The sequence below is a fragment of the Denticeps clupeoides genome, chromosome 19, assembly GCF_900700375.1.
Source record: "Denticeps clupeoides chromosome 19, fDenClu1.1, whole genome shotgun sequence".
NCBI classification, from domain to species: domain Eukaryota; kingdom Metazoa; phylum Chordata; class Actinopteri; order Clupeiformes; family Denticipitidae; genus Denticeps; species Denticeps clupeoides.
This window is the reverse complement of record NC_041725.1, coordinates 8,606,847-8,623,171: the sequence shown is the minus strand read 5'-3', so window position 1 is coordinate 8,623,171 and position 16,325 is coordinate 8,606,847. Positions and strand designations below refer to the sequence as shown.

Here is a 16,325-nt window from a genome sequence, read left to right as displayed (position 1 = left end):
GTGGGAGGTAATGGCCTATTTGTGAAGGCTGCCCTTCTTCAGCATAATATGTGATTTCATGCTTGTGTACGTGTGTTGAGGAACGCTGGGAGGCCAGCAGCGCTTGCTCCATTTGAAGCTTAACGTACAGGAGTTATGATACCATAAGCCTCTGTTGAGCACATCTGTGCTGTAATCGCACAGAAGGACTGGGAAGTCTCCAGTAAGGCCGGGCTAAACTTTGATGTAAAGCATATACAGGAATTTAATAATATTGAACTGGGAATCACGATAAGATTGGATTAAAGAGAGCTGCTGAGGGTCTGGTCTGGCTTTGCTAAGAACAAATTGTCATGCTGAACAAAGTTGGAGAATGCAATAAACAAAATGCAATGACAACGAGACAAAAACAAAGAAATGGGACCCCAAAATATAATGCATCCGTTTAAAAAGGTGTGGCACAGATCATACAACATAAAGGCCAAACAGAAAAAGAAACTGAACTGAACTGACATAACGAGGTGAACAGAACTAAAACCAAAATCAAATGGAAACAAGAACATGACATGAACAAAGAAGCGAAACTGAAGTCTGTGGGGAAAGGTGGCGGCTACTAGTGGCAGGGCTGGGATGTGACACAAACACTGCATCCAGAGGTTAATTTTATTTCAACACACTGGTCACTTGTCAGCCACACTATTAGGGCAATTTTACAGTGCACCTATATATATATGCAATAAAATTGTACAGATAAAGGATGCTACTCTTCAATTTCCCATACACCCAATTTCCCATTCCATTCAACAGTGTTCAAAATAGAACTCTGTTAATCGGATATCACTAAGATGATGGATCATTTTCAAGATGGATATGACACTGAGCCATCACCAAAAATGTAGACTGTGGTAGACTCTGAGCTGGTCTGTTCCTAGAACCAGCAACAGGAAGGTAGTTGTCAGTAACAGAGTTGATGGTGAGTTAATGTTGCACATAATTTACATTTACATTTACAGCATTTACTTATCCACAGCAACTTACAGTCAGTAATTACAGGGACAGTCCCCCCCCGGGACACTTAGGTTTAAGCGTCTTGCTCACTGATGCAAGTAGGAAGTGGAATTTGAACCTGGGTCTTCTGGTTCATAGGCGAGTGTGTTACCCACTAGGCTACTACCACCCTAATTTAAAATGTACCATTACTTTATGTGTTTATTAATTTATATGAATGTAGTATTTTAATGTACATTCACTTTTGGCATTTGTTTTTTCTATAGGCATTTCCCGAAAGACTTTCTGATTGCTTGTCAGGGTAACACAAGCAAACTATTTACCGAAGACAGTATATCATGTGTAATTATTTTTTTTTTGGTAAAACAAGTCTCTTGACATCAGACAAAGCGCTTGGAATAAAGTGTTATGTGTATTTTATAATAAAAAAAAACATTTCAGAGCATTTGTGCAGTACATTTCAGTGCAGTTATCTTTGTGCAGTAAAGATTTGTTCTTTTTACTCACAAAGAAGTTTGTGAAGGGAAACCAAGCTAGTTCAATTATATTTACCTAATACTCTGAAACTGTCACTAATTAGCTAACGAAAACCAACTTACGCTTTTGTGAGTAAGACTGTATGCAAGGTTGTGAAAGCATATTGTAATACATTAGAAATGCAAATGCCATTACGTGTTGTGCACAGCTCCTCATATCTTCCCTTATCCCACTGCACATTCATCCAAACTTAAGAATAGGATCTATCTATCTAGCTGTCTGTCTTGAATACCTGTTGCATGAGGTAAACATTAATGTGTTTAACATCTTCCACTTTTTTCTCCCTCAGGCTGCAGGGCCTGGACGTGCAGCTGGAGCGAGAGAGGGCTCACGGCCACACACTCAGGTGAGGGAAACCCACCGAACAATGTGGCCGGCAGGGAACAGGCGTGGGCGGAGAGAAAGAGAGAGCGCACGAGAAAAAGCGTGAGAGGAGACGTGAAAAGAGGTGGCGAGACGTGAGACAAAAGAAGAAAAAGGCAGCGAGTGGGCCCTGTGCTAACGCAGAGCCGTGATTGGCTCCCATGAGAGCTTCTGGGCCTATGGCACGACAGGAAAAGTGCAACAGATGGGAAACAACTGTGTGCAAGTGCATGTGTGTGTGCGCCAGTGTGAGAGAGAGAATCACATTGATAAAACACACCCTGGTCTAAGCATGCAAAGTATTTTTCCTTCCCTGAAAAAAAAACGACAAAAAAGCGAATCTGAGCCACAAGCTAGAAACCGCCCTTGGTGTGTGAAATGAGTGAATTAAAAAGCGCATTTTCTGTGGCAGGACGGCTGGGCCGGTAACAAAAGCAGTGAGGACGTGAGTAAAGCCTGTGGAATAATGGCTTTCTATCTGTTTGTTCTGTTTCTGTCCTTTTTCTTAATGCCCATTTTCAAGATGGACACGATATATTCAATGCAGAGGTCTGGGCACTTTTTAGGAACTTAAATTAATAGTTTGTAAGCAGAGTTGAAGAAAAAGTGAGACAAACAGAGCCAGGCCTGTTTTTTTCATTTACAGCATTTATCAGACACCCTCATCCAGAGTGACTTCAGCAGTAGTTACAGGGACAGTCCCCCTATAGACACTCAGGGTTAAGTGTATTGCTCAGGGACACAATAGTAGTAAGTGGTGTTTGAACCTGGGACTTTGTGGTCCAACTGGGCTACAACCACCCCCATTATTAAATCCGTCCTATGTGAAAAATAAGTGAAGTGAAGTGAAAGTGATTGTCACATGTGATACACAGCAGTGAAATTTGTCCTCTGCATTTAACCCATCACCCTTGGTGAGCAGTGGGCAGCCATGACAGGCGCCCGGGGAGCAGTGTGTGGGAACGGTGCTTTGCTCAGTGGCAGTTGCTCACCTTGGCGGATCGGGATTCGAACTGGCAACCTTCTGATTATGGGGCCGCTTCCTTAACCGCTAGGACACTATCTCGATATGGCGTTAACAGGATTACAGTGTGTTCCAGACTGCTCAGTATTATTTTATATTGTTGTCTTTAGTTATCTCTATGGTACTAGCTGTATTTACATTTGCATTTGAGTTGGCCTCAAAACTCAAAATTTATTACAAGAAATATTATAAAAACAAAAGTCTTCATTTGCCTAATCAGCCGTTCTGAAACAGACAACAGAAGGACATAAACATCATTTGAATCAGCAGAAGTACAACAGCAACAACACATATTTAGGTTAGTTTAGTTAGTCAATGCTGTTGTCCATAGCAACTTCCATTGACTAATTAAAGCTTCATTCCCCCTGGAGAAATGTGGGGTTAAGTATCTTGTCCAGGGACTCTTATGGCAGATCTTTCAGTAAACTGAAACATAATTTACTATAAAATGCAGAGAAGATGCATGTGCGACACGTGTGCGCTAAACTAGTGAAATGAATAATAAATGTGCAAGGTCAAATAGTGCAAATACTGCTATAATATTGCAAATTCATTAAATGAAAGAGCAATAAAGATTCAAAATAAGATGTAATACTAAAGAAATAAACAAAAGGATTGCTGAAAGGAGACAAAAATAGTTGAGAATCTAAATTAGATTCTGTTTTGAATCTAATTTATCATGATTTACACTTTTTAATGACAAGTGGGAGTTAATCCACTCAGCTCCACCAGCCAGTACTGCATCAGTCAGCCCACTCTCATATCAGCAGAGGAGTGTTTTTGAGACCCAGTGGCGTGCCAATGCTGGCGTGTGTGTGTTTGTGCGTGCGTGTGTTGATGGCGTGCTGCAGTGTGAGCTCTTGTGCTCCCAGAAGTCAAAGGTTTACAGTGAGATTGCCGGGCAACGCCCCGGTGGTTTGGAGTGGCCGCTTTCATTAAGCTGCCCGTGGAGTGGTGCCTGTGAGCTGATGAGCTGTAGGGAAAATAAAGGAGCAGAGGGGAGAGAATGACAGCTGAGGTCCTCTGAAGCTGACCGTAATGGAGTAGCCGACTGGCCCGAATCAGAAGCTGGCCATGTGTGGGCCAGACGTGGGGTTCACAGACAACCGGAGAGACTTCAGAGAGGCAGAGCCGAAGCAGAACGCTACAGGGAAAGTGGGTCAAGTCTGATGTGGGCTTTTAGAAAGAGGTCATCTGTTGACCCTCAGAAGGTCGCCAGACACGCAGATCCACAGGCGCACATGCGGTTCTGTAATCTGGACCTCCTTGTGTAGGGATGATTAATAGGCACACTCATCTTCCTCCTTCTCCCCATTTTTATTCCCCCTTTAGTTCCATCTTTAAAATAAACTCCGCTGCCCTAGATATTCTGTAACCTCTTTCATGTTCCCGTCTCTCCCTTCCTCTTCTTTAATGAGCAACTGTGGTGTCACTTACGGCTCACACTCATCTGCCCACTGCCTCGTGCTCATTATCCCGTGTGCTAAAGGAAAATATCGTCTCTCTTCATGCTCCGAGGCGCGTCACGCTCATCAGCGGCGTGTTTTGCGGGTTCCTATGGTTCCCAGTGCGTGCATACGTGGATGTGTGCATATGCGGTAATGTGCATGAGCCAGTAGTGTGTGTGTGTGTGTTTTTGATTATGTGTGAGCGCATGTCATTTGTCTGCTTGTGTGTGTTTGCATAATAGGCCTCCAGGGCTGATGCATTAAAGTGGCTCCCATGAGTGTTTCTTTGAAAGATTGTTGTGTTGCTAACTGAATTTGTCATTTGACTTGATGTTAATTTCTAGAAAGCTGGACCCCCCCCAACACACACCTGTGTGTGTGTGTGTGTGTGTGTATATTTCTCAGGCAGAGGTGTGAGAGTCAGCAGAAGGCCCTAGAGAGCATTGTGTGTGTGCTGCGTTCATCGCAACATGAGCTCCAGGCCATTCGCTCACTGCTTTGTCACTTCAAGGCATTCTGGGAAAACTGGAGAGGACAGATTCTGCAGAGGAGCAAGGAGGCAGACACAGGTGGGAGCTGACCACACACACACACACAATCACACTTTCACATGTACACATAAATATTCACAGCTACACAAGCTATTTCCTCACATGCACACACATACAAGAATTTTTTTTTTTACATGCTGACCCACATTTATACATAGGCATCCACCCAAAAACATATATCAATTATTCACACGCACTCACATATACAGAACATTTACATATGCGAAACATGCACACAGTTACAAGCACACACATTTAACCTGCCAAACGGCCAGACTCACACATCGGCAAGCCCTGCAGCTATGGGCACACCTCTACTGTAATCATGCAGCTGATATGACAGAAAATAAAAGAGTCGTTACTGATATGCAAAGACGCGGGGCGGAGAGCCAGCAGACTGTTCACAGCCCAAGTGACCTGAGGTAGAATGAGGCTTTAGGGCCTAGCGGAGCTCCCTGGTGCACTTTGTGCGTGAGGGCTGTTTGGTAAATGTCCAACCAAGGCTGGTATAGGTAGAAATAAGCGTGTTTTATTTTATAAAGAGCCGGTAACAGAATCACCCAGCACGTTTGTAACAGAGTGCAGCTTGTTCTGGCCGGGCAGGGATAATTGCAGTGTGATGATAATGAGGTGATGCAGGTTTGCCTGTAATGGGCCTGGGAGAGAGCATTTTGTGTGGGAGACTGACAGTACAGGCATTAATCCACAGGTGTTTTTCAGAGAGAGAGTTAAGAGATTATAATTAAGAGCTTCGTTATTTAGATTAGTCAGTAGGATGTATAGGTATAATTGCTGTGTATATGTCTGTGAGGGTTGCTGTAAATGGCAGGGGAATTGAAAAAAATATCTGTATTTGCTTGGCTCAAGGTGCATCTAAAAATGTATGCTCCGACATGCTGTGTTCTTTGCACATAAAGTGAAATGTTATTGTGTTTTTATGTTAATTATGGCCGAAAGCAGAAATGCAATATTTCAAATTATGAGAATGTTACCTCCAATCTATCAAAAAGTGAGTACAATCACAATCTGGCCTGAGTAAGGGCTTGAGGTTCAGAAACATAAATTTAATACATCTGATATTCTCTGGTTGATGCCGGACCAGCATCAGTAAAATTACACTCACAGGTAAAATGGTTTTATGGGCTGTGCTACAGTTTAGTTGTGAACAATGTCAGAATGGCAATTTAAGTGTATAGTACACACATAAAAGTCCGTGTGCACGTTTTAGATAAGATCAGGAGTTGCCTCAAGCAAGTTGTGCCTCAAGCAAGTCTTAACTCTGTCTGACCTCATTGGGTGTAGGCGCTTCCTTTCTGTGTGTTTGCTGAGAGAAAGTTGCTACTTACTCTACACCGCCTTCGAGTTCCTGCTCTCCCTAGGTGTGTCTCTATTTGGAAGCTGGATCCTTTAACGTGTGTAGCCTTGGATCGTTGTTAAATGACATCTTTTGCCTATTTGTTTCACCTGAGGTCAGAAATGACGCATTTGGTTTTCAACCGATTAGGTTACAAGCACGGCAGGTGACTTCGATTTGCAAGTTCTTACCACCATTGTGTAGCTAAGCAAGACATATGTCCCTTGAGGTGCTCCAGGGATTTGTCCCTGAGACCTCGTCTCACATTATTTTCCAGCAGCACCTGATTGGAGACATAGGCATCCTGTCCTCCCCAGGCCCTGAGATTCACCACACGTGGCTCCATGTGTGACTTGGTGCCAGGCCGATAGGGGTGTGGTTATGGAATGATATGCTACTGCCTGTCTGTGAGCTTTCAGCGGTTTCGCTGCATGAAGGGCAATTGCGGACCTTCTGAGCAGACGTTGAAATAAAAGAGGCTGACGGAGTGCGGAAGCAGAACTGCGGAGGCAGAAGGACAGTAAACAGGAACAGGCAGCCATGGATGAGTAAATGCCTGGGCTGGTATGGGGAACTAGGCAGCCGCTTCTTTGCACGTTAATTCTGTTGGCATGAAGTCAGAGCTGCGGAGGCGCAAGCCCAGACCTCTCAGCCCGGAGTGGATCAGGGCTGAACCCCAGATCAGGGCTTCCTCCCGGTAGAGAAACCTGAGAGCTTGGCAACGGCACCCTATCTCATACCTGAACCCAACCAGCGCTGCCGGCTCCACCCAGTACCAATCCAACGAGCCAAAAACCACATCCAACCACCAACTGAATCTCCTACAATGAATGCAAATTAAATCCAAAAGAATAATAAACCTTTCTCATCCACAATTAGCAGGATTAAAGTCACAAAATATCAACCTTTACATTTGTAATTTATTATTAGCAGCAGACCGGTTGCCTGGTGAAAATACATAATCCACCCAAAGAAATGTCCACCATGATTTAAAAATTTTTTTTTTTTAAAAAACCTGTCTGCTGCTAATAATAAATTACAAATGTAAAGGTTGATATTTTGTGACTTTAATGGTGCTAATTGTGGATGAGAAATATATGGGTTTCATTCCATATATTCAGGTTTCATTCCATATACTCAGACTTCATTCGATATATTCAGAGTTTCATTCCACATGTGTGTCTGTGTGTGTGTGTGTGTGTGTGTGTGTGTGTGTGTATGTGTGTGTGTGTGTGTGTGTGTGTGTGTGTGTGTGTGTGTGTGTATATATATACACACACACACACACACACACATACACACACACACACACACACACACACATATATATATATATATATATATATATATAAAGGCAGGTTTTAATTATAAACCGTGCATCCCTTTTTCCAGCCTTATAAATGAGACTCGGCACTCAGACATTTTAAACCCTCTCCAGTCTGCATCTCTCTCCCAGACTCCACTGTCTAGTCTGACAGGTGTCTGCTCTCAGTCTTCCATTACAGCCTCCATTACACCCACATCCTATTTATGGATATGGAAAACCCCTCTCCAGATCCCCACAGGCTGCTGCGCGTTGTCCCGCCTGTGACCACTCCCTGCCCCATCCACCTGCCCGCACAAAGCTTCCCGGAGACGCCTGGAAAACCCTCTAGGCACAAAAAAAAAAAAGCAGTAGATGCGGGATTAGACGTATGAATCAGCAAAATGCACAGGCTCTTCCCACACTCCCTGTAGTGCAAACAGGTGATCTGGCTGGACTGCTGTCTGGTCCGGTCCGGCAGGCAGGCAACAGTAGTCAGGTGAGAAGGAGGGAGGGAACGGAGGGAGCTGACGGCGGCATGACCGCTCCATGAACCGCAGCCGTCAGTCAGCAGCGCCGCCTCCCCTTTTGTCTGTCCCCTTTTTGTTTTTGCCTTTGTCAGTTTATTAACCTGTATTGTTGACATGAATGGCGGTGCCAGCAGCGCTGAAATGTTCCAGCTCTTTCGCACACATCTGAGCATGTGCCCTTTTTTCCTCATTACTTTAAATATTTCAATATTTGTTAGTGTTGCAGCCTTCTATTGAGCCATTCTGTTTCTTACAGTTACGGTGGAAGAATGGGTCAAATAAGTCCCAACCTGTGTAAGAGAGCGACATAAATTACAAATGAATGAAAAGACGTAAATAAATTATAATGAAAATGATAATCATATAAAATTCAGTCTCCACCATCACCATCAGACTGCAGAGCTCTCCTCCAGTGCATCAAAAGCTTCAGTAGATGCTCATTAACTTGAGTGAATCATAAGAAAGTGTTCAGCATAAACCTTCCCTGCTTAAGGTGGTGGAGAGAAGCCAAGAGGGTGAAATGCTGCAATCACAGCAAACTTTTTTTTTTTTTATTACATAACCTCACATATTTTATTTTGTTGCCCAGTGTCTTCACTTTTGTTCTATAACCTAATAAATGCCAGACCCAGTTTTACATTTGACTTGTAGTACTAGCTTGCTTACTTCACTTATGCTGAAACTACATTCTTCATATTCAGAAGTGTTCTCCTTGCTGAGCCAAATCTGAATATGATTTTCAGAAAAGCACGTTTTCCATGAGTATTTATTTCATGGGAATTTTTCATAATTACCTGTAGTACAACACATGCTGCAAACATTTGTATTTAACTGCACTGAATCATTTGAATAGCTTATAGAATGTAAAATAAAATCCTCTGTAAATACAGAATAACATTTTAGTATTCAGAATTTCAGTAAAATGATACTGAAAAAGTAAAAAAAAAAAAATGAAAATACTTTGGATAAATGTATTTGCTTAATTAACATAATAGGATGTAATAGAGTTTTGGTGCCCTACACACTACTAACACTCTTTGTGTTGGAGCATCTGTACTTCCAATAAAAAAAAATGTTCTTCTCAGTATTTGTGTGATTTTAGTTTTCATGCTGTCCTCAGAACGTGTGGAGCTACAACAGCAAGTAATGGCAACTCAGGTGGATGCCCGGCGGTCACAGGAGGAGATGCTGCAGCTGAGGGGACGTCTGTCCTCGGCCGAGCTGCAGGTCGGACGCTTGCTGGAGCAGAATGACAAGCAGCGGGCGCTGGTCTGTCACGCGCGGCACACGGAATCGGAGCTGCGGAGTACGTATGAACGCACACCTACACCAGGCAGCCTTCTGGGCTGATGCTGCGTGCTGTCCGCAGCCAGGGAGGGTGTGAATGTTTTGCTTTGAAAGATCACACCGCGTCCGTGTGAATATCTCCACGCGTCAGTCAGCGGCACAGAGTGAGGTCACCCTGACAATAACAAGATCCAAAACAGGACCGTGTTGACACATACAAACATGCATTCGGAACTATAAAGATGCGCTGACGTCCCAGCCCATCATCTCCGGCAGGCATGTCTCTGATGCTTTCATCAGGTTTGCAACAATAGCACAATGCCAGGAACATTATATCCTGCTGTAATGTCCACCAGTGAAGGTGTATTTGTTTTATAGCGTCTGTCTGTACCTCTGTATGTTGTTTTTTTTTTTAACCAGGAAATAAAATGCGCATCAGTGCAGGGCTCTCTAAAACTTCCATGTGGATCATCGGGTTTTGAGGTTGCCCATAACAACCGAGTGAAAAATTCTGTCCTTCACATTTAGATCATCTTACTTTGCATCAAAAAAAATTGAATTTGAATTACAATATGATGCGCACTGCCTGTGAACGTGTCCTCTGTGTTGCTGAGTGTGTGTCGGTGTGGGAGTGAGGCAACACTCCACTTGTTCACCCCCCTCTCCCCTGCGCTTGTTGAAATTCCCGCGGCGCGGTAAACACTTGTGAAATGTTTCTCTTGTCAGCGAGCCAAAGAAGAGACAGCCTTTCAGGATCAGCCAGTGAGACCACACGTCTGAAAAGACGGAGCGCAGAGACGTTAAAGAAAGGTGGAAAGAGCAACTGCAGCCCCGCTCTAGAAAGGCTGCAGGCGAACTGCACAAGTTAAGGCTTGCAGTTATTGCATAAAACACAAAGCTCAACCGCTCTCTGATTGGCTCGTGTCCCTATGATGAGCTAAACTTTCTTGTTGCCACTAATCCATGTGCCGCAATCTCGTTTTTCTGCCTCTGCTCATATGTGTGTATTCGTGTCCATGTCTGTGTTATTATGCCTGTGTAAATCACCTTCTCCCTCTCCTGGTCGTGTCACAGTGACCAGAAAGCAATTATCAGCCTATTCCTGTGGATGGGGGGGGGGGCACTCCTCCATGTGCCTCTTTACCCCCGTAGCGAAAATGTCAGGTTGACACAGCCGGCTTTGCGTAGAGCACTTTCACCAAAAAGCCCTCCCGTCTCTCCGACCCAGACTCCACCACACGCCTGCCAGCCACTTCCATCACCGCAGGCACAAAGAAATGCGCATACACACATACAAAAAAAACCAAAAAAAACATGGGACTGAGTCGATGGGTAAAAGCCTCAGTACAAAAAAGGCATTAAAGGGAGCATTGACTACACCACTCTCCCAGGGTGCACCATTCAGGAACAATTCTGTTTAGTCACAAACATTTGAAGGACCAAAACATTAGCATTGAAAAAACATTGAGTGGTTTTCTTGGTTCTGGAGGCCAAACCATTAGTTGCTGAGTCCCTTTGCTTGCGCTTGTGTTGGGTTCCAAGCAGACTGTGGGTAATGGCAGAAATCCACTTTTATTTTGATTGATGCGAAGTTTGCTCTTTTTACTCCCCCCCCATCTCTCCCCTGTCTCGTGTGCTGCCATGTTCTGGGCGCACTTGTATTTCGGTGGCGATTATTAGAGAAAAAGCAGTGAGAGGTCAGGACGCCTCGTCTCCAAACCACTCAGCCGCTCCACACGAGTGCCTCCTCTCTCCGGGGTCTGTCTGGGAGGGGGTTGAGTGAAGCACCTCTTTTGTAAGCCTGTTATTTTTGTGCGACGTTTTTCTGGGTCGCTCTGTGACTCAGGTCTATGGCGTCTGAGCGCTGTGCGGAAGGCAGGTGGCCGGGGCTTGGTCATAGTGCCTCATCAGGTACCCACTGGCAGACTCGCTCCCATTCACTCCCTCCGAATGTCACCTCCATGTGTGGGACCTGCTGGTGTCAGGCCTCCTACGAAAACAATGACGCTCATAGAGAAATGCACTTGGTGACCTCCGATGCAGATGGCCCTATAGGGTCCCGTATGCAAAGCGCAGCATAAATAGATAAAGGAAGCAAGAATCCCTCTCTTGAATAAGAGAAACTATCTTCTCGCTTTGACGGTGTGTCATTTTTTCCATCACCCAGAGCATGATCTTTTACGTTTGCATGAACTGAGATCAGAATGGGAGGAGTCTGATGACCGCTCTCACACACATTACTTGGTAGCCTAGTGGGTAACACACTGGCCTATGAACCAGAAGACCCAGGTTCGAATCCCACTTACTACCATTGTGTCCCTGAGCAAGTCACTTAAACCTAAGTTGCTCCAGGGGGGGACTGTCCCTGTAACTACCGATGGTAAGTCGCTCTGGATAAGGGTGTCTGATAAATGCTGTAAATGTAAAAATGTAAATGTACTTCCTCGTGTTAAAGATTTATGCTTATCAATACGTCATTAACATTCGTGTTTCTTTGTTGTTTTGACATGTATTTATGACTCCTTTTACATTACAATAGAACCTAGCGTTGCGCTTGGCATCGGGTCAAAATTATTGCCCTCAGTGGTCTGAAGACAGTAGCAGCTAATAGTCCCCGCCCCTCCCCCGTCTTGCCCTGTCTCACCTCCTCTCTTTTTAAGCAAGCTCAGATTTCACTGCATTGTCCTCCTTTCTCCCCTCAGTTCTCTCCCTCTGGCCAGCAGAGATAGGGGGGCTTCTCATCTCTGCCAGGTATCAGATGTCAGAGGGTTGAAAAGATTCCCGAGCCTCGTCCCCGCCCGCGCCTGGTGTTCGCTCTCAGTTGTATCACTTCATAATTACAGGCACCGGAAAGGACGATAACAGCTGGTGGTGAGAGGAGGAGAGTGAGGGGGAACGAGAGGTCCTGTCTGATATCACTGTTTGATATTTACCCATGGGGTATGTGGAGAAGATGGATGGATGATGATGTGACGACAAAAAAAACATATATCAAAGGTGCATTTTTTTGGAGGGACTGCACAGCAGTCAGAGGGCATCAGTCAGCACTGAGGCTGACACACCCCTCAGAACAAATTTCTACCACACCCAGCCACCGTAACGTTTGGTTCTACCAAACTGGAAATGCACTTTCTTCATCATTGTCGCGTCCAGTACCATAGGTTTGGCCATAATTCCTATTAGATTTTATAATTAGATTATTGTATATTCCCATCGACAATATCAGACGTAGCCGTCCTTATCTATCATCACAGGCCCCCCGGACACTTGTTCAGTCCCTAGTAATCTCATAACTGGATTACTTTCAACTAATACAGAACACGGCAGCAGAATCAGAAATTCTCCCCACTGCTACGTTCCCTCCACTGGCTCCCAGTTGTTGCCCACATCAGATTCTAAATACTGATGCTGGCCTACAAAGCCAAACACGGGTTTGAACTGACTACTTCATTGATGGTAACATGAACACAAAAAAGGAATCTGTGTTACTCTCAGTTCCTACTGGCCCAGTTTCTCTGCTTTTGAATATGAGGTTGGGCGTGCCAAGTGCCTTGGAAGCTTTGTGAGCACCCAGAGCAAATCAGATTTGCGCTTTGATCTGATTGGTGCATTTGAACGAACTTTTAATTCTGTGTTTTGCATGTGCAGGGCTGAAGGAGGAAGTGGAGAACCTGGATTTGCATCTTCAGAAGAGCCGGTCTGAGAGGGTGCATGCAGAAGATCACCTGGAGTAGGTGGAAAGTTTGTCACAAATAAAGGGAATGTCAAACGCACTGAAGCCTTGCATCATGCCACCAGCGCTTGGCAGCGGCATTCAAGCTTGTTTAGATATGTCATGCCTCCACACCCACACCCAGGCATGTTTGTGCTCACACTAGCCTTCGAGCCAGGTGGAATGCAGGCAGGAAGGTGAAATGCAGTTCAGCGGTTTACGAGACTCCGCTTTTTTGGCATGCAGTAGGCTGGCCTGGTCCTTCCGCGTCACGCGTCACCTCTTCACAGGCTACTCCCAACACCCCACCTCCGACCCAACACCTCTGACTTTTCACGTGACGTGGCTTCCCTCCCCAGAGCACGGCCCTCTGCCACATGCCAATGCGCGCTATCCGCGGCAGGCGGGTAGTCAGCCTGCGCTCGAAGGCCCACTTATCGCAACAAACACTCAGGCTCCGTCGGCCGATGCCAAAAGCAATAAAACACAACGAGTGAATGAGTCTAAAAGGAAGATAACAGGCAATTTTAGGAACATTTCAAGCCTTCCTCCTGTGCTCACCCTCCTTTCTTCTTATTTTTTTTTTTTCTTCACTATCATCCCAGGTTTTGGACAGATTTGTGTGCACGTGTGTCAGAATTCAGGGAGTTGCTGCTATTAGATGGCGCTTGTGTGGGGTAATAACCATCCATCTCCTCCTGTGTCAGTCGGAAAAGTCCCCCCCCCCCCCCCCCCCCCCCCCCCCTTCCTCCTCTCTGAATAGCTATCTGTCCTAAGCAGTGTTCCCTTATCTGAAGAAATATTAGCATATGATTAGAGGCCCATCTTTAAAAGGAAGTGTCAATAAGAGATGCGCCACCATTCACATGTTTTAACTACGATGGAGGCTGTTTTGAAGACTCTGCTACAGGAACCCTATTTAGTTTGTTTCAGTATGTGCATAGTCATAAATCTCGTCAGGAGTTGGACAGGAATTCTTTTAAGACTGTTGGAAAAGCACCCAGACTGCCTAACTTAAGGTTGAGAGACTGGCAAGTGTGTGTGATGTACTGTCATCGCAGCAAATGTTCGCTGCCTTGAAGACCATTTGGGGGGGGCGGACACCATTTTGCTTTTGATTACATTTACATTTGAATGTTGAATTCCTGTTTAATTTTTTTCCTACAGTGTAAAAATAGCCACAGATACTAATGCCCCTGAAATGAATAGGTGTGTCAAAGCCTTTGGCTGGCAGTGTGTGGGTTGCAGTGCTACGGCATTCTTTTCAGCTGTCAAAGAAGATTTTTGATTTATGCATCTTGCTGTGTCTGAAAGAGCATCTGTGTTGCATTACTGGAGATCTGGACATGGTATGAGGCAAGCCTATGAAGATGTGGGCAGATGTTTAGCATAATGCTATTCAGAGACAAAATGTCTCATTACTTGCTTGCAGTGTTTACTCGTCACGTCTGAGGAAAAAGCGGAAAGGCAGAGAACCTGGAAAACAGACTTGTATGAGATTTTCAGTTTTCTGCTATCTATGGTTTGGCGATATGCTAGGTATTTGGTTTAATGTACTTGGTTTCAGTCCCTAATACGAGTTCTCCCAGTGTTTGGATAAATGTTCCAGGGATTTCTGGGTTTCTTTCCACAGTCTGACGACATGCTGGCTAGCTGAAGGGTGGATGCTAAAATTACCGTTGTATTTAACATATTTTTTATTGTGGCAAATCATAAGCAGGGAAAAGATAATATAACTATTATGAGATTGAATTTTGAAATATCATGTTTCTTAGACCTCATCTTATCTTTCTTTTTGACCCATGTCCTCTTCTGTATATCAAATATATTCCTTCTCCATTGCGTGTTGTTTCTCTTTTCTGATGGCTTGTCGCGGTCAGGGACAGCCGTAGGGTGACGCCTCTGGCAGCCGTGCCCTCCGGTTTGGGCCAATGCGCTAAGTTAATAAGTTCATGCACATGAGTTAATAAACACCTTCTGAGCTCAGTAGGCCTCTGGCTGATAGCAGAGATATGAGGGTCATGTAAAAAGAGGAAAGTAGAGTCGCCATGTGCTAGAACCCTGAAGCCGAGGTGTTTTCAGGTTATTCAGATACTTATGCATACTCTAAAAAGTTGTTCCTGAACTTTGTTCCTGAACTTTGAACTTTTCCGAAAGAAGTAGCTTGGTTGTGGCTCTTTTTTTCTTCTGGAACTCTGAGACTTTGTGTTGAAATAGGCTCTTGGAGAATTCCACATCTTTTCAAGTATGTGAAGGCTGAGCTTTGCCAAAGCTTTGATATCGCAGGAAAAGGGGTGTGTCAGTGTTTGTGTGCAAACGGCATTCCCATAACAACCTTGCATCTTCCACATCTGTTGTGTTGAGGAGGCTGCTGGTTACCATAGAAACTGTCGATTTCTGTCAGGAGTGGTTGAGGCCAGTTTTTTGAGGCATGTTTGGAAAAATCATCGCAGGGCTTTTCTTCTCTTCCACGTGCCTGTCATTTGTTTATTTATGAACATACGCACACATACATATACCTGATCATGCAAATCATTATAATTATTGCCAGTATTTAGACATGTCGTGCTGTAATCTTGTTTGCCATATGCGTGAGCCCTTGGACCTCTCGTGTAACAAGAGTTCGGTCAACTCGATGTGATGTGTCACCTGTATTTTCATGTGGTTGAGGCACAAAATGCGTCACTGTGGTTGTTTTGATGAATCGTGGCTGATGGTGTGACATCGTCACCGCTGTCTCTTTCAGTTATATGGCACAGCCATTTCTTCTGTTCCTCCAGACTTTGTCCCCCTGCAGATCAACATGCCTGTATTTTCTCTTTAAAAAATTATTATTGTCCCCTGGATAAAGAGAGGGACAAAAGCAGTCTGATATATACATATAATATATGTATGTGTGTGTGTGATTGTCTGTGAGTGTGTGTGTATGTGTGTGTAAAAAAATATACATATATATATATATATAGACATTACTATTAACATTCAGAAAGTGATTCATAAAGTTTAAGCATTATGATGGCTTTGGCAGGAGAAAGGAGTCCCTGCCCTTCCAGAGTTAAGAGAAATAATAATAATGAAAGAGAGAGAGAATAGATGGTGTGTTGTAAAGTGATTCTCACAAAATGTCCTGTGGAAAAACCGTGGCCATTATACTCATAATGGTGTAACGTTCTGTTCTGCAGGGGCAAGAACAGGATGCAACGGTTGGCCTGTGTGTATTTATACGTGT

General features: G+C 44.4%; 1 protein-coding gene across 3 annotated transcripts in view; it reads left to right on the top strand.

Annotated features, from left to right (window-relative positions):
* lekr1 (Leucine-, glutamate- and lysine-rich protein 1) overlaps nucleotides 1-16,325 on the top strand; it is a 54,903-nt gene that overhangs the window by 15,193 nt on the left and 23,385 nt on the right. The window contains exons 5-9 of one of the 3 annotated variants that reach the window (XM_028963017.1): nucleotides 1,814-1,870; nucleotides 2,300-2,332; nucleotides 4,765-4,928; nucleotides 9,218-9,403; nucleotides 13,033-13,114. In XM_028963017.1, coding sequence (XP_028818850.1) covers nucleotides 1,814-1,870; nucleotides 2,300-2,332; nucleotides 4,765-4,928; nucleotides 9,218-9,403; nucleotides 13,033-13,114 — 522 coding nt within the window. The remainder of the gene's footprint in view (nucleotides 1-1,813; nucleotides 1,871-2,299; nucleotides 2,333-4,764; nucleotides 4,929-9,217; nucleotides 9,404-13,032; nucleotides 13,115-16,325) is intronic. The other 2 variants (XM_028963018.1, XM_028963019.1) reach the window with 2 other exon arrangements.